A 22341-nucleotide genomic window follows, 5' to 3' on the forward strand; every position below is an offset into this window, starting at 1 on the left:
AGTTAGATTTGTAAGATACGATCTCCCACATACAAAACCAGGCTGACTATCCATAGTCAGTCCTGTCTATCCAAATGCATATATATCCTACGCCTCAGAATACTCTCCAGTATTCCAGCCATGGGAGCATTTCTGTTCCCAAAATTCCAATATCAAATTCTCTTTGTAAATATACACTAATCACCAATTTCAAATGCAATTTATTTCTGAAATGTTGGGATCTCATATCCCAAATAGAAACAATCACATTTCTCTCAAATTAACTCACAAGTTGTCACAGCTCATGCTATATGTTAAAACTCACGGACCATTCACATACTTCAAATACAATAACATTTTCACTCCAAAATCCAAATAAATAGTAAAACACAATCCCATACAGCTCAAGGAAATTGTTCAAGTCCTTAAGGCATACACAAGAATGCTGGAAGAGATTGTTCATACAAAGATATACATTTAAACATTCCCACATGAACCAAAGCTCTTACCAATAAAATGTAAAATTATGTGCCATCCTGCTCTGTTCCTTGATTACTGTCAAGGTGACCTGCATTCCTGAGCAAAGTGACCTGGTTTTCCACAATTAAGATATTCTCTCGTTTCTGTTCCTTCGCTGTACCCTCATTTCTCCACACTGCTCCCGACACCTAAGCCTTCTGTTTCTTTAATGCCCCTTTCTCCCAGGCTTTCATTATTTGTCTCAACATCCATTGTTTCCCCGTGATTATTATCCTTTTGAATCATACACTACTTCATCCATCTCCTGAAAAGTCAGATTAGCATGACAGATGGCTATTCTCAACCACCTGAGACTATTCCTATTTCACAGGCCTTGCTGTCCATAAACTGTGATAAATACACAGTCCATTCAAGTGATGTAGATCTTTGATGATATTGGCTGCCTTTATGAGGCAGCACCTCCGATAGATAGATCCTTTCGATTGAGGGAGGAAGGTACCTGTGATGGACTGGACTGTGTCCAAAACTTTATTATAATCTTCATTCCTGAGCTTTCGTTCCTGAACCAGGGCGTGATGCAACCAGTCATTATGCTCTCTACCATACCATCGTCTCAGGAAGTAGAGGTGTTGATGAATATTCTTTGTAATTACATTCAAGTGCTGGGCCCAGATCTGCAAAGATATGTACGCCCAGGAACTTGAAGCTGTTGCCTCTCTCCACCACCATCCTATCAATGATCGTGAATACTCGGATTTCCCCTCCTGAAGTCAACAATCCATTATTTAGTCTTACTAACGTTGAGAGCAAAAGTGTTCTGGCACCAATCATTTAGATTATTGATCTCACTCCGCTACCCAGACTCATTATTACCCAATATCCAGCCAACAACTATGGTATCGTCAGCAAATTTAAAAGATGGCAATGGAGTTATGTCTTGCTACAGTCAAGTATATATAGTAGAGCAGGGGACTGAGCATGCAGCTTCAAGCATACAACCCCTGCGTTGATGATTATTGAGGAGAAAATGTTGCAAATTAGTTGTAGTTGGGGTCGGCTGGTGAGGAAGTCGAGGAAGAAGAGGGACCCAGTTCTCTAAGTTTTGATAAATTTAGAGGCGATGACGGAGTTGAACACTGAACTGTCAAAGAAAAATATTCTCATGTACACGTTTTTATTATCCAAGTAATGCAGTGCCGACTGGAGAATCAGCAAGGTCGTCTCCCCTGCTGATCTATTATGGTGGTAGCCAAATTGCAGTGGCTCCAGGTCATCATTAGGACAAGTTGATATGTGTCATAACTAACCTCTCAAAGCACTTCATCACCACGGCCGCAAGTGGCACCGGTCAGTAATTATTGTCACCTTACACTTCTCGTGCACCAGTTTTACTGATTTCTTTTTACAGCATGTTGGAACCTCGGACCTTAGTAATAAGAAGTTGAAGATGTCTGCAAAAACTCCAGCCAGCTTCCCTGACTTCTTGCGTCTCCACATTGGCAGCTGGCGCCTTACATTGATCTTCCCAAGCAAAGTCACAATGCCTTCTTTTTCCTCTGATTTGTTGTTTTAGTACAACTTACAGTTGACAGATAACAATGTGGGATCTACTCTAACTGTAAGCAAAGTGAAACATAGATTAGGAGCCATACTGTTGATGGATTTACCCTGTTCACAGTGCCAATTGTTGGAGATTGTGATTTTGACCTTCACCCGGAATCTGACTTCCACGTGGAAGTTGCCCTCCCAATTACAGCTCAGAATGGGGACAAAACACAAAGAACATTTCATACAGCAGTGGTGGGTTTCTCAAACATGTTGGGTTTATTCAGGTCTTGATAATATATACTGAGAGCCACTCCAAGGGCTTCACTGACTCAAAACACTTACAGCATTTTATAGTATTGATGTTACAATGATCACATACAGGTTTTACATGTTTATAGTAATTCACCAGTAATCCACTTTTCTTTGTGGTCTTTCATCCTTGTTGTCGCTGTCAGAGTTGCCTCTGGGATTGACAGCTGGGATATTTCTGCCTATGCTTGGAAAACCATTCCCCCATTTCCTCTGTAAATGGGTGCCATGAAGTGACTCCTCTCATCTCATCATCAGTTTTATTGCCCTTAACCAGGTTTATAAACATCCAATTTTTATCTTTGTTTCAGGAAGCTATGCCTTGCAATCTAAACATTTCTCTAATCTGATTGCTGCTTTTAACATACAACATACAAGTTATCCCATGATTAGTTCACTCACTACCTTCTATAGACACAGTCAGCCACCTATGGTGTTGTGAAGCAACACTCAGCAACAGACATAAAAGTTCACCACCCTGAGTTCTTTCTGCTCTTGCTTCTTTCAGTGCTAGTTCCGAGGAGCCTGCATTTTAGGACTGATAATCTATGATAATCGCAAGGTGGCTTCTTGCAACATGCTTGACCTATGATTGAAAGTCAAGAGTCAATGTGGTTGAACTTCTTCATTTTCCACATCATCGTGCTGCCATCTTCAGTACATCTCTCTTGTCAGTGGGATAGAACATACCCAGGGATTGTGATTGAGATGTCAACAATTCTGATTTATGATTATGGCCAAGTCAGGCTATTGTTTGACTTGATTGCAGGGCAACACTTAGGTTTTAGACACCGACTTCCAATGTTTGCAAGCTGGAATTGGCACGTTGACTGGGCTACAACTAACTTTATATCTAAATTTCATATCCAAGTGAAAGGTGGGTGAGTCATTCAGTTTTATTCTGTCTCCCTTTCAATGGTGCAGTGGCAGTGTATCCAACTGGATTACTCGCCACCTTCCCCCATCTCCCCTCCCCCAAGATCATTAATGAACCAGATGGGATTTTATGACAATCACCCGATCTTTGTTGCCAAGGCCGATTGGTTTTCTTCCCAAATTCCAGATTACCTTGATTAGCAGAATTTGAACGCAGGTGTCTGATTTATTTGTTCTGCAAGTTAATTACTGCATCATCACTGCATGCAGAAATATGCAGCTCATTCTAAGTTGCAAGCAGACATGCATTGACGGTTTTCTGCAATTTGCACCTTGTGAGTATCCTTAGTTTCAATGCAGCTTATTTTAAATAGTTAATGTCTCGAATTTTTTATTGCAGCGTGTCTTTTGCATTGTTCCAGTTTTACAAGATATCACTATAGGTTCACAAGATACATCCTTTGACACAAAGTGCTGGAGTAACTGAGCAGGTCAGGCAGTATTCCTGGAGAATGTGGATAGATGGCGTCGAGTCACGGCCCTTCTGCAGACCTCCAATCAGTCTGCAGAAGGATCCTGACCCAAAACATCACCTATCCATGTTCTCAGCCTGACCCACTGAATTACTCCAGCACTTTGTATGTCTTTTGTTGTAAGCCAGCATCTGCAGTTCCTGATTTCTAAATACATCCTTTGAGTGATTACTCATTATGTCTATTGCGCTCGCAGATGATTAAACAAGTTTCCCAAAATATGTTTAATATTATCTGTCTGCAATATGGAAAATGCTGTTCTTCGGGAACATTTCTCTAGGTACTTCCTTGTTCTTGAAAGTAACAAAAATGAAAGTATTTTGTGTTTTTTAATAGTGATTATTACTACTACACTTCCTAGATATTGCTGGGTTAACCTTTTAATCCATGTTTATATAAAAATTAACTGATACAAATTAAAATATGAAAATAATGCAAACTAATGCAAGTAAATGCAAATGAATAATCCAGTTATAGACAGCTTTTAAACAGGTTAAGGCATTACAGAATAAAAATTAAAGCACAAGCAAACCTATAATAATTACACACAGCAAGCTGGCATGAATGTAAAAATGGCAAAAAAAAATCCAAAAGCTGAAGTTAAAACAAATTATAATGGCTTCAGTTTAAGAGATTCAATCCAACTTTGACTTTTTATGTTCAGCATTCCACGCACTGTGTGAGCCTCGATTAAATGCGCACCTTCCCCTTTACCATTCAGAAAACCTGAAATTCCATTGGGAAAATTACTTAGTCATTAAGTAAAGCTTTCAACTTTACATTACAAATCACATTTGTATTGACATTTCATCCTTTCTGCATTAATTATACCAAGATGTTGTCAATTTATTCTGTTCCTGTCTAAATGAAGGAATCTGAACTTTTGTTACCTTTGCAACTTTTAAGAAACAGTTACGACAGGTACATGGAGAGGATAGTTTTAGAGGGATATGGGCCAAACGCAGGCAGCTGGGACTAGTAGGGACATGTTGGTCGGAGTGGGCAAGTTGGGCTGAAGGGCCTGTTTCCACTCTGTTTCTCTATGACTGAATCTTCAGTAATAATTTCACTAAAATCTTCATTTTCAATGCTCCCTTTCAATTCAATGGGAAGGAACAGCAATTAGGGCGAGAGGTTATTTATTTTATCAACTGATTTAAATTAGTATAATTGTTTTCCTGCTTTAAGTGGCTTTAACATTGAAAAAATGTTTAATTTCAATAGTTTTCAAAAGTTTGCAATGCTTGAGACATTGGCTTCGCTGGCTTGCAAAACATTGTGGAATTTACAATTGGGGGACTCTGTAATGGTTGGAACGTCAATACAGTCATGAGAAGTGTGGTGTATTTACCATTTTGAGTATTTGTGTTTTGGCAGCTGAGCCTTGCCGTAGTTCCGGGTATAAAGCATTGTGGGATACCTGATAACACTCTCTGGTGGTGTTGAAGTAAAGCAGCCATATGTTGTATGCTAACCTGTCTCACTCGTCAATTCTTATCATAATACACCACAGTTAAAGTTGGCGACGAGGATAAAACAAGCAGAAAATGCCTATCATAGGTTCCATAGGGGAGTTCGCCCCGAAGACAGAGTCTTGGTCGGCGTATGTGGAACGTTTAGAGCAGTTTTTTGAGGCTAACGACATTGCAGTGGAGAAGCAAGTAGCTACTCTGTTAAGTGTGATGGGAGCATCTACATATGGTCTGTTAAGGAACCTGGTGCAGCCGCTGAAGCCAAAAGATAAGTCCTACGATGACATTGTGAACATTTTAAAGACTCATTTTGAACCCAAGCCGTTGCTTATTGCGGAGAGATTCCGCTTTAACCGATGCAACCAGCGGGCGGATGAATCTGTGACCAGTTACGTTGCGGAGCTGAAACAGTGTGCAGTTAACTGTGAGTTTGGAGCGACGTTGAACGAGACGCTTCGGGACCGTTTTGTCAGTGGGATTTGTAATGAGGCAAGCCAGCGACGGCTGTTGTCGGAGTCCAACCTGACTTTTGCACGGGCATTTGAAATCGCCCTCAGCATGGAGACTGCGGAGAGAGACACGCAGCAGCTGCGGGGACACGAGGTACGTCCGAACCAAGTGCATAAAGTGGATGCGCACACGGTTAAGCAAACGGGGAGGAACTGCCATAGATGTAACGGCAAAAATCACAGCCCACAGGTGTGTCGCTTTAAAGATGCAAAGTGTTACAACTGTGGTAAAACCGGGCATATTAAAAGGGCATGCAGAGGAAAAGTGGCGGCGGCACCGACACAGAGCAGATATAAACGACAGACTGATAAAAACACAAAGTATGTGGAGGCAGAGGAAATAGTGTTGCCAATGTTTTCATTAGTAAATGGCAACAACTGTAAACAAGCATACCGGGCATGTTTTGTGGTTAATGGCAAAGAAGTCAAACTAGAAATTGACACCGGAGCTGCCGTGAGCATTATCTCAGAGGAGTTGTTTCAGACCACCTTTTTAAAGCAACCACTAGGGCTTGCTGAAGTCACACTGAAGACATACACAGGGGAGGTTATTCCTGTGTTGGGACAGTTTGAAGCCACTGTCAAATATGAGAGTCAGAGTGAGCAGCTACCAATGATTGTGGTAAAGGGAGCAGGACCAGCTTTGTGTGGAAGGAACTGGTTAAAAAAGCTCACCTTAAACTGGAAAGAAATTAAACATGCCAGTGACAAGTCTCATCAGGAAGACATAAAGCATATTAAGGAGATGCCTCACCTGACATCAATACAGGATGTACTAGAGTTACACGCTGAAGTGTTTAAAGATGAACTTGGCACTCTGCGTGATGTCAAAGCAACAATTCTGGTGGAACCAGGGGCCCGCCCAAAGTTTTGCAAAAGCCGTCCACTGCCATTTGCCATGAAAGCACGAGTGGAGGCTGAATTGGACCGACTGGAAAAGGCCAACATAATTACTCCAGTCAAACATAGTGAATGGGCAGCACCCGTTGTTCCTGTTGAAAAAAAGGACCATACCATCCGTCTGTGTGGAGATTACAAACTCACTGTAAACCAAGCTGCCACTACAGAGACTTATCCCTTGCCACGGATAGAGGAGCTGATGGCAACCCTCAGTGGAGGAAAGGTGTTTTCAAAGATTGACCTCGCCTCAGCGTACCAGCAGGTACTTCTGGAGGAAGAATCAAAAAAACTGTTGACCATTAACACACACCGAGGCTTATTTGTTTATAACAGATTGGCTTTTGGTGTGAGCGCAGCACCCTCCATCTTCCAAAGAATCATGGAGAACCTCATGAAAGATCTGAATGTAGTGGTGTATCTGGATGATCTCCTCATCACAGGAAAAACTGAACGAGAGCATCTGCAAAACCTGCATAAAGTGCTACAGAGACTGCAGGAGAGCGGACTGAGAGTCAGGGACGCAAAGTGTGAGTTTGGAAAGAAACAAATCGAATACTTGGGTCATGTGTTAAACAGCCAGGGCATTCAGCCGTCACCGGAGAAAGTCAGAGCAATAAAGGATGCACCAGCCCCCACCTGTGTGAAAGAGCTGAGAGCTTTCTTGGGACTAGTGAATTATTATGGACGGTTCATGCCCAACCAAAGCACCGTGCTTGCTTCCCTGTACAGGTTGCTGAAAGACCAGGTGTCGTGGGAGTGGAAAAGTCGAGAGCAGAAAGCTTTTGACAAGTGCAAATCGCTGCTCACAAGTGACAAGATCCTGGTGCACTATGACCAAAAGCTTCCTCTCACTCTGGCCTGTGACTCCTCAGCGTATGGCATTGGAGCTGTCATACAACACAAAATGCCTACAGGGGAGGAGCGCCCCATCGCCTTCTCATCACGCACATTATCCCCTGCTGAGAAGAAATATTCTCAGATTGAGAAAGAGGGACTGGCGCTCATTTTTGGTGTAAAGAAGTTTCACCAATACCTGTGGGGGAGGAAATTCAAACTTGTGACTGATCACAAACCCCTGCTAACACTGTTTGGAGAACACAAAAGCCTGCCTACCATGGCTGCAGCTCGAATCCAAAGATGGGCAATAATTCTCTCTGCCTATGATTATCACATTGAGTACTGTGCCTCAGGGAAACATGGTAATGCAGATGGCCTCTCAAGAGTTCCGCTGCCTGACACAAACGACGCAGGGACCACAGCCATCACTGACAGCGTATACACACTGTTAACTGAACATCTTGAGCAGGCTCCACTGAACGCAGACCAAGTGGCACGTGCAACACACACAGACAACGTGTTGTCAAAGGTGCTGAAATTTGTCATGGATGGCTGGCCTGCTGAAGTGGATGAGACTCTGAAAGCTTTCCACACGCGTAGATGTGAACTTTCAATAGAGCGAGGATGTGTCCTGTGGGGCACCAGAGTGGTGATTCCTGAAAAGTTGAGAAAAACTGTTTTAAAGGAGCTGCATTCTGGCCATCCAGGAATTGTGAAAATGAAAGCACTAACACGCAAGTACGTATGGTGGCCTAAAGTTGATGCAGAGGTGGAGCAAGTTTGCAGAGCATGTGAGTCATGTCAATTGGAGCAAAGGATGCCTCGTCAGGTGCCTTTGCATCCATGGGAATTTCCTGGCCAGAGCTGGAAAAGACTACACATAGACTTTGCTGGTCCATTTTTGGGACACACTTTCATGTTGGTGGTGGATGCTTACTCCAAGTGGTTGGAGGTGTTTAAAATGTCTAGCATCACATCACAAGCCACTATCACACGACTGAGAAGACTGTTCGCAGCTTATGGATTGCCGGAGCACATTGTCACGGATAATGGAACGCAGTTCACGTCAGAGGAGTTTAAAAACTTCATGCAGCAGAATGGAATCCTTCATTCTACAAGTGCTCCTGGTCACCCTGCCTCGAATGGCCTGGCAGAACGGTACGTTCAGTCATTCAAGGGTGGAATGAAAAAGCTGACACACACCGCAATGGATGTGGAGGACAGGGTCTCCATCTTTTTGATGCAGTATCGCACCACACCAAACTGCACTACTGGTCAGTCACCTGCTGACCTGTTTCTGAACAGACACGTGCGCACCCGTCTGGATTTCATCCGTCCGGACACAGCAGCCGCTGTTCGTAAAAAACAGTACAAGCAGAAGTTTCACCATGACCTCCGTGCAGCAGACAGGTGTTTCTCAGTGGATGACCCAGTGTATTTATACAATACGGCTGGGGGAGGACGCAAATGGATTCCTGGAGTCATAGTGGATCAAACAGGACCGGTGTCTTACAAAGTACAAGGAGGAGACACCGACATCACCTACAGGAGACATGGAGATCAGCTGAGATTCAGAGTCATGGGAGATGGACTGGATCAGGACACTGAAAACTCAACCACTGACACTTCTGCACCGAGCCAACCCGCACAGCCGGAGGACATGTCATCATGCAGCGAGCCAGGGACTGTGGACCGTACAGCTGCAGCTGCTGCGCCGCTGAGTCCACGCCGATCATCAAGGGTCAGGAAGCCTCCAGACCGCTATGTCCCTTAAGCTTCTTTTTTTTTTTTTAAAAGGGGAAATGTTCGGCATGAAGGACTGTTTAGTTGTTTAAGTTGTTTTCATTAATATGAACACACAGATGGACTGAGACTTGTTAAAACTACAAGAGGGTCTCTAGTGATAACAAGTAACTTTGCATAGTAGTAATTTTGGGAATGGTTATTGTTAGTAATAAGGCACTTGCTAATTTCAGTTATTTAAGATTACCTTCATTTTAAAAAGGGGGTAATGTGGTGTATTTACCATTTTGAGTATTTGTGTTTTGGCAGCTGAGCCTTGCCGTAGTTCCGGGTATAAAGCATTGTGGGATACCTGATAACACTCTCTGGTGGTGTTGAAGTAAAGCAGCCATATGTTGTATGCTAACCTGTCTCACTCGTCAATTCTTATCATAATACACCACAAGAAGCTTCTTGAGAATGTTCTTACTGGAGGATCTGCTAAAGATAAAATTCCTCTGGGAAGTTCTGCGCCATTGTATTCACATTTAGCCATAGTGTCTAAGATTGGTTATTGGACATATTATAAAATCATTTTAGGACCAACAACAAGATTTCTTCCTTTACCCCTTTTTTTTCAAGCTTGGCTTATTTGGTTAAAAGGTCTAATTACAACTACCCACTACTTTGAACTGAATTGCTTAAGATTTTTTCAAACAGGACCAACAATATATTACAATGTTGAGCAAGACTGACAATAAATTACAATTTCATTTCTGAGAAAGACTGCTATACACCACTGCATACTTACTCTTTTTCTAAAACCAATGTAATGTGACAAAATTAACGACTCGTTTCTCATGAATTGTATGAGATCGGTTTCACACCTTTTTGCATCTTAAGATAGTTTTTGTTTTACATGTTGGTACAATAACAATATTTAAAAGACATTTGGACAGGTACATGGATAGGAAAGACCGAGGGATATGGGTCAAAAGCGGGGAAATGGGATCAGCGTAAATGTGCATTTTGCTTTGCGTAGACAAGTTGGACCGAAGGGTCTGTTTCCATGAAGTATGACTATGCTAGTCTTCAAATGGATAACAATGACCACTGAAGCTAAATTAACAAGTTTTTTTGTATCGGGGGAATTTTTTTCATTTCTGTCCAACTTTAGAGGAATTGTGTTGAAATTAGATCTTACCTTGAACAGTTTGCTGACCTTGTTCTGTTTTGCTGTTAATGTCCTGCAATTGAAGCTCAGGGCTGATTTCTACCACAGACCCTGATAATTGGAGTTTAGCTCTTAGGGCTTTGGGTACTTTTAGTGTGATAGATCCTGTGATAAGAAAGGCAACTTTTGGAAAACATGAATTATTATATACATAATTATATACTTTTCTCTCCATAAATGTCTTTCTTAAAAAAAGTTTATATCTAGTCCCCATGAAGTGGTACTAAGCCTGAATAGTTTTATGTATTTCCAGCCATAAATACTCTATCAAAAGTTAAAGAAGGCATTTTGCCAGCAATTACAGATTTTTCCTTTCAATGAAAGGTTCCAGAATATACTGTAAAGAGGATATAATGAGGGAACCAGTTTCTGGTCTGGTTGAACTGGCTTTAAGTAAACATTGGAACAACAGAAATATTCCTTAGTAAATATCTGGTAGATAAACAAACTAAGTGTACATTGGCAAAATATTCCAAATACTGTACTGGAAATTTAAAACAACATAAGATATATCAGAGTGTTGGAAATACTCAGTGCATGTTGAGATTTTTACATTCTACTTTCTTTCTTTCTCCTTAGAAGCTGCCACACTTCTGGTGAATTTCTAACACTTTGTTTTTATAGTAAACTAGACCAAGTTGGGTCCAAACCTCTCCTGTATTGGTGCAATAGCCTCTACTCCTTCCCTCCTCCTTCCCTCCCCCTCCCCCACTCCATCTCCCTCAACCCCCCTCAACCCCCCTTATCCTCCCTCCTCCCCCTCCCTCCCCACCCTCCTCCCTCCACAGAGATAGATTTAAACTTTAAAATGTGAATAACTTTAAAAATATACACCGATTTCAATGAAACGTCTTCTATTAGCACTAAAGGGACGAAGGCGAGGAAGGTGGGCCTAAAATTGTCGCGTTATCGTGTACCGTTTTGGCTGTAGTTCAGGTACAAACAAACAAACAAACGAGAGCTTTAGTATATAGATACATTAGATTTCCCAAATGCTTTTCAATTTTCAAATGTATTTAATTGCCAATCCATGCAATTAATCGCTGCACCCTAATGTTGGAGAACAAGTCAGTTTCCAGGAATGACACATCTCATTGCAACTTCTTCAGCTGCAGGACCAGTACATGATGGAAATACTGCCTTAAGAAAACACGCCATTTTTTTCCTCTTGTGGAATTAGGAGTGCATTGGAGCCTGTCTGCCTGCCTGATTTTCAAACACATTGGACAGCCAGAAGGCATGCTGCCAAAATCAGAATTGGAGAACTGGTCTCATTCTATCACATAAGCTCATGCTTTGCATATTGAACACTTTGAGGGTTTTTTTATACCTACACTTCACCACCAAATTGTAAGCAATATTTATTTAGTAATTTAAAAATATTTCCTCCCCTTTCCCAGCCCCTCAGAACACAAAACTGACAGGTTTATCGTGAAGCCTTAAAACCCATTCGGAATGGGAGTTCAATTTTCTTTTAAAAACACAGATTGGACCTTGATATCCTCAAAGGCTACAGGTCTCCAACAATGTAAATCTGTCTCAAACATTCCTTGCTGTTATAACAGCACTCAGTGGCTTTCAGACCTTGCAATGCCAAAGTAGTCGGTTCGGTGGCACAGCAGTAGAGTTGCTGCCTTGCAGTGCTTTCGGTGCCAGAGACCCGGTTTCGATCCCAACTACGAGTGCTGTCTGTACAGAGTTTATAGGTTCTCCCCATGACTGCGTGGGTTTTCTCCGAGATCTTCAGTTTCGCCCCACACTCCAAAGATGTACAGGTTTGTAGGTTAATTGGCTTTGTATAAATGTAAATGTAAAAAAAGTTTGTGTAGGATAGTGTTAATATGCAGGGATCGCTGGTTGGTGTGGACTCGGTGGGCCGAAGGGCCCGTTTTAGCGCTGTATCTCTAAACTAAAATAAACTAGAGGCTCAGCAATGGGTAACTAACATATTGCTTAAGATAGGCACAAATAGCTGGAGTCATTCAGCAGGTCAGGCAACATACCTGGAGGTAAGGAATAGGTAACATTTCGGATCGAGACCCTTCTTCAGACTGAGAGTCAGGGGAAAGGGGAACGAGAGATACAGACGGTACTTAGGAGAAATGAATGGAAAAAATGCAAAAAACATGACAATCTAGGAAATGTGGGGCACACAATAGGCCATTGTTGGATGTGGAATAGGTTATAAGAAGTAAACAGACAGAGGAACTCAACAGGACGACAGTAAATCTAGTGACAATTAGGGTGGGGGAGAGATGGAGAGAGAAGGGATGCAAGGCTTACTTAAAGTTAGAGAAATAAATAGTCATACTGCTGGGTTGTAAGCTGCCCAAACTAAATATGAGATATTGTTCCTGCAATGTACGTTTGACCAGTGGACAATCAAGGAGGCCCTGGACAGAAAGGTCAATCTGGGAATGAGAAGGGGAGTTAAAGTGTTTGGCAACCGGGAAATCATGTAGGCCACATATTGCTTATTTTATTGTGGCCCTGATTAAATAGCACACACATGAACGATTCCAAGACCACACAATATTGAAATTATGCGAGGTGTTAAGTTCTTGCTCAGTTGGTAGAAAGAAAGCAGATATATCGAGGGGACTAACAAATCCCCTGGACTGTACATTCCCTCTACAGATGTTGCCTGATCCACCTCAAACTGCCTGTTTACTGCTCAAGATTCCAGCAGCTGCAGCTTACTGTGCATCCTAGACATAACAGCTTGCCTTCCTAGAGCTCTGAAGAGGTGGCTGAATAAATAATGCTTGCATCAATGATGATCTTATGGTATACTTCACACAACTGGCAAATTAAATAAAACTTTTCATGAAAAGAATGAAAATAGGGAACGTTAGAATATGATCAAGGCCTTTCTTCAGTTGTCAAGATACGGTTTAAACCTTTGATAAAGATGTATCAGAAAATAAAATTAAACAGACTCAACAACATGGACTCAAGAAAATTAACATATACACCGATCAGCCAAAACTTTATGACCACTGACAGGGAAAGTGAATAACATTGATTATCTTGTTACAATGGCACCTGTCAAGGGGTGGGATATATTAGGCAGCAAAGACGTACAGGTATGTAGGTTAATTGGCTGGGTAAATGTAAAAATTGTCCCTAGTGGGTGTAGGATAGTGTTAATGTACGGGGATCGCTGGGCGGCATGGACTTGGAGGGCCGAAAAGGCCTGTTTCCGGCTGTATATATATGATATGATATGATATGAATGTGAACAGTCAGGTCTTGAAGTTGATGTGTTGGATGCAGGAGAAATGGGCAGGAGTAAAGACCTGAGTGACTTTGACAAGGGCCAGACGACTGGGTCAGAGCATCTCTGAGACGGCAAGGCTTGTGGGGTGCTCCTGGTCAGTAGTGGCTGATCGGTGTATTTGTCATAGAAGCAACACAACACAGATTCGCTGGACTGATTACTGGGTTACTGGGTTACAGCGGTGGTCTTGAGAGGAATCTCACCAACTAAAACTGGAGTGCAAACCCAATCTTCCAATTGTGTAAAATGCCTTTGTCCCATTAATGTGCTTTCTTTCAGTAGAGCTAGCTAGTTTTATTCTATGCTGTCACTTTTAATATTATACTACTACAAACAAGTTCAAATATCTTTGGATTATGCTTTAAAAGCAATTAGCAAAGAATCTAAATTGTAACATCTAAAGAATTTTTCTATCCTTTACTTATAAGTAGTGGTGAATTATTGGCCTTAGTAGATCAAGCAGATTTGACTCTTAGGTTGCAATCAGCGACATAGGAAACACGAACCCAGGTGTTGTTCAGCAATATTGTCTCCATGTAATATCTGGAGGGACATTAATCTTTCCATAGCCTTTGCACATCAAGAGTGATTGAATTAACAGACCAGGAACACAGAAATCCAGACTAACCCCAGAGGTACGTTCAATTCCTGCCCTGACGGTAACATACTTTAAGTTCAATTTAAAAGTACTACATTTTTTTTTAAAGCTAGTAGCTAGTCAGATGGGGGATGGAATAAATGAAGACAAAAGGCTGCACATTGTCAAAATCTAATAAGAAAGGAAGGTTATAGAATCAAATAAAAGGAGGGATGGTGAGCAGATGGGAACATGGGGGAGAGGGAACACAGTGCCTTCAATTTAAAATCTAGCCTTTGACCCTCATATCCCACTTACCACCCTTCCACTCCATGAACATCTCCAGACTCTCATAATTGAAGTGATCCATCCCAGGCAACATCCTGATGAATCTCCTTTGCACCATTCCCCACACTATCACATGATTCCTTTAATGTGGTAACCAGAACAGCATGTAGTACTCCAAGTGAGGTCAGACCCACGTTTTGTTATCGTTGGAGCATAATCTCCCTGTATTAAATGCCCCAAATGGAAGCTAGTATCTCACATGCCTTCTTAACCACCTTATCCAGATGATGGGCATTCTTGATGATAGATGCTACCTTCTTGAGCACCTCATATAGATGCTTTCTCCGCTAATCCGGGGCTACCTGATTTTGTCACCTTTACGACCAACTTCTGCCATGCCCTCAAAATCACTTGGACTATCTCGGACACTTCTCTCTTGATCTGTCTCCATCACGGGACAGATGATCAACAGACATCTACTTCAAACCCACAGATTCTGGCATATACCTCCTCTCACCCTGCCTCTTGCAAGGACACCATCTCAACTCTAGGACATCCAATATCTCATCTTTCTTCAGAAATTGTGGTTTCCTCCCTGCTGTTGTGGATGGATCCCTCACCCATCTCCCGCAATTCTGCTCTCAATTGCCCTCCCCACAGGCGGAATAATATAGTTCCCCTGGTCCTCACTTTTCACCCCAGCCTCGGCATCCAACACACCATTCCCCGACATTTTCGCAACCATCAACGTGATCCTATCACCAGTCACATGTTCCCATTCCCTCCCCCCCCCCTTTTCCACTTTCCACAGAGACCAATCACTCCATAACTCCTTGGTTCACTCATCTCTTCCCACACTAATCACTCCCTTGCAATTTTCGACTGTAACTGCAGGAGACGCAACATTTCCCACTACACCTCCTTCCTCACATCCATCCAGTTCTCCAACAGCCCTTCCAGGTGAGAAAAAGTTCATATGCACCTCCACAAACTTCATTTACTGAATCATCTGTTCTCTGGCCTCCTTTAAATCAGCAAGACCAAGCATAGATGAGATGGCTATTTCACTAAACACCCCGCAATCTCATTTTTTACCTTCCAAAGCAACCTGGAATAAATTTCATCCAGCCCTGGAATGTATCCATCTTTCAGCCTTCCATCTCCTCTGTATTTATGAAGGCTTGCACTAGAATTTCACCTGCCCCTTCGCCAAATCTTCCAACTGCAAAGCTCATTACTTTTGTCAATTACAATCAAAAGTATTCATTTAGGACCCCATCTATACATTCAAATTGCCCCTGTTGCCTTTACTCGGCCCTACTCTTTCCCTGGTGACTCTTTTGCCCTTGTAAAAATCCTTCAGATTCACTTTAATCCTGTTCATTAGTGATGCTCCTTGACCCCTTATTACCTCCGACATTCCTGTTTAAGCACCTACCTACACTGTTTAAATTCTTGACGGTCCATACCGGCTACAAGCCTCCTTTTTTCTCTTTATCCATCCCTGAATATCTTGATATCTAGGGTTCCTGAACGAGTTACCTTTGGCTTTCATTTGTACAGGAAGATGTTGACCCTAAACTCTATTTCTCCTTTGAAATCATCCCACTGCGCAGATGTGGACTTACTTATGAGATGCTGCCAGCCTCCATTTGCTCTGATTTTGATTAAATTTGTCTCCCCCTAATTTAAGATCTTTATTCCTTTATTTTATTCCTTCTCTTTCTCCATGACCATTTTGAAATATACTGTGTTAGAATCATCATCTCCAAAATGCTCTCCCCCCACTGACATTCTCTACACTTGATAGGTACATTCCCTGTCATATGATCCAGCAATGCTGCTTCCCAATCTGGTCTGGCTTACCTCCAGACCTACAGCACTACCCCTGAAAAGGTCTAGCAAATCATTCATGTACCCCAACTGCTACATTAATGCAGTGCCACAGTCCTACAAGGTAGTCTGCCATTACCTTCCCAAGGACAATTAGAGATGTGCAATAAATACAGCCTTGCCAGTGCATGCTTGCATCTGCATGCCAATAACATGAATAATTTTTTATTTTTTTAATCAGGAATTCTTCTTCAGAGCATCTTTTCCATTTCTTCACCAGGTTTGAATGGATTGGAGGAATAGTATACAACAGATGATACATTTAAGATGCGAGTATTGTTGGCTTTTCACTTGGAAATTACTTTTGTGGAGAATTTTAGCACACAAGAAAAATCACCTTGACCCACTTCAAATTACTTACTTGCCAATGACCATTTCCTGCAAAGAGTTTATGACCAAGGGGAAACTCCATTGGGTTTAGTATTTAATGGCAGGTTTAAATTTCTGATCATCATTCTAGGGAGTAAGGTTTCAAATCCACTGGAACTAATTTGATCTAATGGAAATAGAGTTCATCTTTGATGATTAACAAAAAAAGAAACATTTTTAAATATTGTAGTATAGCTCGATTACCCACTTTACCATGTGACACACTCTATTAACAGGCACTTCAGCAGTAATGGGAGTTGCCAAGGAAACAGAGGGACAACTCTGAGAGTGCAGTCAGGATTATCTTGAGTTAATCAGTATACTTGCTGAATGGGCATTTGTCCAGCTTGGCACTTACTAGGTAAACATGCTTCTACTGTTTGAAGGAGTGTGTGAGGAAGGCTCCTGACCCAAAACATCATCTGTGCATTCCCTCCAGAGATGCTCTGACTCTTGAGTTCTCCAGAACTTTGCGTTTTGCTCATGATTCCACCATCAGCAGTTTCTTGCACTTTCATGGTTTTATTGTATTCTTTACAGTAGAAGAAAGTGCCCAGATGGATTTTATTAATATATATGACTAGCTGGGTCAGCATTTATTGCCCATCAAACAAAATCAAACACTCACAATACTCTGCCCACTCTTTCTCCCAATTACAGAACATTCAGAATTTAGATATAATAGTCACCAAATTAAGTAAATTCAGTTATCTAGTTGGATTGTTCACTTGCCAATAAACACATCTGGCAGGCTGTTTATGACCAAAGGAAAATTATGAGCCAGATTCTAAATAGGCTATCAAATTAAAGGTGTAGTTTTAACATTGTTGCGTCATCTCACCTTCTTGAGTTAGCAGATTCACAATTCCCAGTTGGCTGACGTAAACATCCAAATCACCTTGTTGTGTGGTAGCGTTTAGGTTGCCGTCAGAGGAATCTATGGGTAAACATTTGATACTTCAGTGTTGCCATTTCATTTGTAAGCTCTTTGGATCAATAACATCCTGAAAAATAGTGCTTTATGAGGTTATTCTAATACTCAGGTTCCTTTAGCACAAGTGGAATGCCAGCTGGAGTTTTTGAATGCATTTGGAGTACATTGTCCCAGGAGAGGGGAAGTGCAAAAAAGAAGAGGTGGAAATCCACACAATGACAGATTGGACCCTGCAAAACACATCATGCTAAGTCAGCTGAGGGCTATGAAAAAAGTCTTGTTTGCAGATGTTTTATAGTGCACAACAACGGAAGACAGTAAGGCAGCAAATATGGGGGTGGGAATCTGTTACAGTACTTGTATAACTTTCGTGCAGCTAGAACTCCCTGAAATTAAAGAAACTATTTGCTATTTTGAATCTTAACTTTGCATTCTCAAACACACAGAAGCAACAGAAAGGACCGCCCTTCCCAAGGGCATCTAAAATGCGGGCTCCATTTACTTACATTAATTATTGATTTCCTCCAGCTACTGATATTAATCTATAAGCATTTACTGCATTCCACAGATGGTTCAAACGGTAAAAGTGTGTAAAGACTGACATGACAGATGCTACTGCATTTTCAATAACTTCATGGAACTATATAATCTAGTTGTTTCTAGACATGGTTGCATTGGTAGAAAAACAATGTTACTGTGAGAATGAGCAGAGCAAGGAGGAGAAATATAAGATGCCAAGCTCCTCTTCGAGGGGCATTTCAGCTCAACATATTCAAGGAGCAATTTTCTGAATTGAATCTTAACAGAGATCAATGCTCAAGATACTTGTGTTTCAATAAAATATGCCACCTTCTGCACCACAACTATAGTCTCAAAGGAATTTCACTCCATTGATGTGCAAACATAGGCCGCGAATCATATGTTGCTGCCAACCATACAATAATCAGATAAAAAGCATGAGGAAGGGAGGAAGCAGCCCAGCTGTTTTCCCGCACAGCCTGGCCACGAAGAAATAATTCAGCTACAAAGCTGAAAACTTCAAAAACTGAAAACTTTCTCTCGAACAAAGGACAATCTGCTTGAGGACCTCAGTGGGTCAAGCAGCAAACATGCAGGGTAATGGACAGATGACATTTCGGGGCAGGACCCTTCTTCAGACTTCAGGTCTGAAGAAGAATCCCCGCCTCAAACGGCATCTGTTTATTCCTCCATGGATGCTGCCTGATCTGTTGTGTTCCTCCAGTAGCTTGTTTCTGCTCAAGGCTCCAGCATTCTTAAAAAAAAAGTTTTCTTGTTTATCCCCATCCTCTTGTAGAGAATTATACTTTTATGGCACTTGGGACATTGAACAAATATCCTGTCTAATTAAACAAAACAGACCTGGCCTCTGTAATTGAGCTAGAAAGATGTTATTATGCTGTTTTAGCAGCAGAAAGGGCCAGACACTTCTAAATCAAGCAATTTCAGCAGAAACGCTGGGAGGTGTAATTGGTCTGCGAGCGCAAATGATCAATAGAAGAAACGTTATTAATTAGGATCTGTTGAGTATAAATGACCTTTGAAGGGATTTGATATTGATTATTTGAATCAAAAGGGAAATTTTGCTATGATTGGTTATATATCTGGCACAAGGGTCTCATATTGATTGAGTCAGATAGTAGTAGATTAAAATAGATTGAGAAGAAAATGCTCAAATCTGACGTGTAACCTAGATATTACAGATCAAATGCAATTACATTTTGCTATATGTATTACTACAAATGCATTATAAAAAAAATCACAATTTATTCTCCAATCAAGTCATCCTAGAACTTTATCCAGATGGTTTCTTATGAAGATTGAATAAACTAGTGAACAAAATAACTCAAGTTTCAATTGATCACAGTAGATGTGCAGAAGGTCATAGAACTTGCACAAAATTATATCCAGCAGTTCAACTACTGAATTTCATAAAAGTTATGGGCCTTCTTGGAAGATCGAGCTCTTTCACCCAACAAATACGCAGCCTTCAAATGCACCTTTTTGATGAGAGTGCAGCAGATTGATCTTGCTGCTGACAGGCCACACCAAGTGTGGAGTGGCATAATCACACAACAGAGCAGCAGATTTATGGTTCTGAGAATATACACCAACCTGTGCTTCATGGATCCATTGCTGGATGCTGGGTGCTACTGCACAATGGGTGCTACTGCATAATGCTAGAAGAGGACAGATCACAAGAGACCTATGATGGTTCTCAAATTAATTTGAATACATTAATCCAGGAATAAATGGAATCAGTTCGAGTGTGCACACCACAAGATGACCATGCATGCAGTCTGAACTTTTAGAGCAGCTACAAGAGCGAGACTTCTGATGGTGAATGAATTGCAATGTGTTTGAGTGAAATACTTGCCAGAATGGAATAGCTAGGTCAAAGCTGCAAGACACACATGAGGCTCACCGCAGTGATAAATGTGTGAGGTGCAGCGTGTAACTTCAGTATTAGGTAGGAATACCAAGTGATGGATTTGATGTTGGGTGAATGATGCAGGACTATACATGGAAGCAATTATCCAAGTACTCTTTCGTGGAATCCCATACAACTTGACTCAATTCAACTTTGCTGTCTTCTCCAGTAACATGTCTGCTCTATTACTGTATCTATTTCTTTGGCAATTATTACTTTTCCTTCATTCTGACGAGGTTAACATTCTAAAATTCCTTACCCCACCCAAGTCCAGAGACATTTATCACACTGGCTTTAGAAGCAACCTCAGGTTAATTAATGTCTGGTATTGCATGTAATCTGAACAACATTCTTCAAATATTATTGTTGTAAAAATTGCTAGTATGGTTTCAAACAAATGCATCGGCTTCACCCAAACACACTGATGTCTGTTTCGCAACCCTTCAGATAACACTGCAAAACAATTTTTTTAAACCCACTGTAAGTTCACAGCATTCTGGAAATCTAATCCATTCACAGGCTGATGGATGTAGTAGAATCAATGAAGATCAATCAGGAACACTAAAAGTGAATACAAGTATATTGCTTGACTTTATTATGACATCATGAAAATGGTGGCATAAAAATTCCAACACATAATGCAATTTTCTATACAAAAAAATGGTAGCACATTTCCAAATGGTAGCACCTTCGCACATGTTCAGCAGCAGTGGGATATCTAGCTGCCTCCCGCCTCATAACAGCCGTACTTAAAGGAAGTATTGATGTCTCCGAAAGTGTATCAATAGAATAAATGTTTTCCTGGATATAGCCATTATTTAAATGATGGTGGAATTATTATGAGCAGTTAGAAAACTGGAATATGTGTGATCAAATGAACTCGAATTTCCTTACCTATTGTAACAGCACCTGCTTCCGTCTCAATAGTAACACTACCTGCACACAAAGAAAAAATAATTTATAATATCTTTGAACAAAAAAGTCATAAACGTGCTCAAAATTCTTTTTGCAAAGCTGGTAATTTGTGAGAACATGGGATTTCTTGTTGCCAGTTTCACTTGCCCATGTCTAGGTAATTAAAGACCACATATTTGTTAGATTATAATGATCAAATTACTGGCAATTAATTTACAAAATTTGGCCCATGTTGGGAAAATATTCCCATAGGCTACTTTAAATAAAAACTATTTCCACAAAAAGGGATGTTAAGGGTGTAATATTGAATATTCTGAAACAGTCAACAGAAATGTAATATTGTAAAGATTCTGTTTTTTTTGTTGCAGAAATACAAAATAGCAGATATAAGCAACCTTTTTCGGTTGATAGCTTTTTTTAAATGCTCTATTAAATAGTTAGAATGAAAGGTAATCAATCTGAAACATTAACTCTGTATCTTTCTCCACAGATGCTGTCTCATCTGCTGAGTATTTCTAGCATTTTTTATTTTTATTTAAGATTTCCAGCATCTGCTTTTCAATTACGGGAAGCTTTGTATATCCAACTTGCATGTTAAATCAACAAGATAAAATCTGGCAAATTTAACTTTACAATTTCCAATTTAAATTTCAGAAGCAATATTACTTTTTCCGAAAAACATTTATTTAGCTGGCCACAAAGGCCACAAAAAGATAGACACTTAATATTATATTTCATCTGGAGAACACATGATGCATAAAGATGAAAATTTGGTCCTGGAAATAGTATAAAACTGTCAGTTGAAAAGTCAAATTTGTTTTTTTAAGTTTGCAAATTAAAACATTTGCCATTTTGACTTTAAATCCTTAACAACATCCATACCAGTTCAACATTACAACTGACTACATGCAAATATTCTACATCAATCCATTTTAAGAGAGTCGCTAGATTATTTTAGATTTAAAATCAACGATTCTATCTTAACATGAATCCGCTGAGGTAACAAATCTGAAAATGCTGTAAAGACTCAGCAGTTCAGGCAGCATCTGTGAGAAGAGAAGCAGAGTTAACATTTCAATGCAAAGACCCTTCAACAGAATTTTCAATAATCTCCAGGAGATATGGATCATTGTCATGAGTCACAAGTACAAACAAACGAGGGAGATTTTTTTTTAAAAATGTTCCATTTTTTGCACCTCAATGCAACTCTGTGCTTTAATATTTGTCTGGTTGTGTC

General features: G+C 40.8%; 1 protein-coding gene across 1 annotated transcript in view; it reads right to left on the minus strand.

Annotated features, from left to right (window-relative positions):
• Positions 1–2257: 2257 nt before the first annotated feature.
• Positions 2258–22341, minus strand: part of fam185a (family with sequence similarity 185 member A) — a 49109-nt gene continuing 29025 nt past the window's right edge. Inside the window, exons 5-8 of the mRNA XM_078419712.1 lie at positions 21084–21125; positions 17648–17743; positions 10370–10504; positions 2258–4451 (exon numbers count right to left, since the gene is read on the minus strand). Of these exons, the coding sequence (XP_078275838.1) occupies positions 4336–4451; positions 10370–10504; positions 17648–17743; positions 21084–21125 (389 nt within the window). The 3' untranslated portion in view covers positions 2258–4335. The remainder of the gene's footprint in view (positions 4452–10369; positions 10505–17647; positions 17744–21083; positions 21126–22341) is intronic.

This window comes from Rhinoraja longicauda, chromosome 23 (genome assembly GCF_053455715.1).
Source record: "Rhinoraja longicauda isolate Sanriku21f chromosome 23, sRhiLon1.1, whole genome shotgun sequence".
NCBI classification, from domain to species: Eukaryota; Metazoa; Chordata; class Chondrichthyes; order Rajiformes; family Arhynchobatidae; genus Rhinoraja; species Rhinoraja longicauda.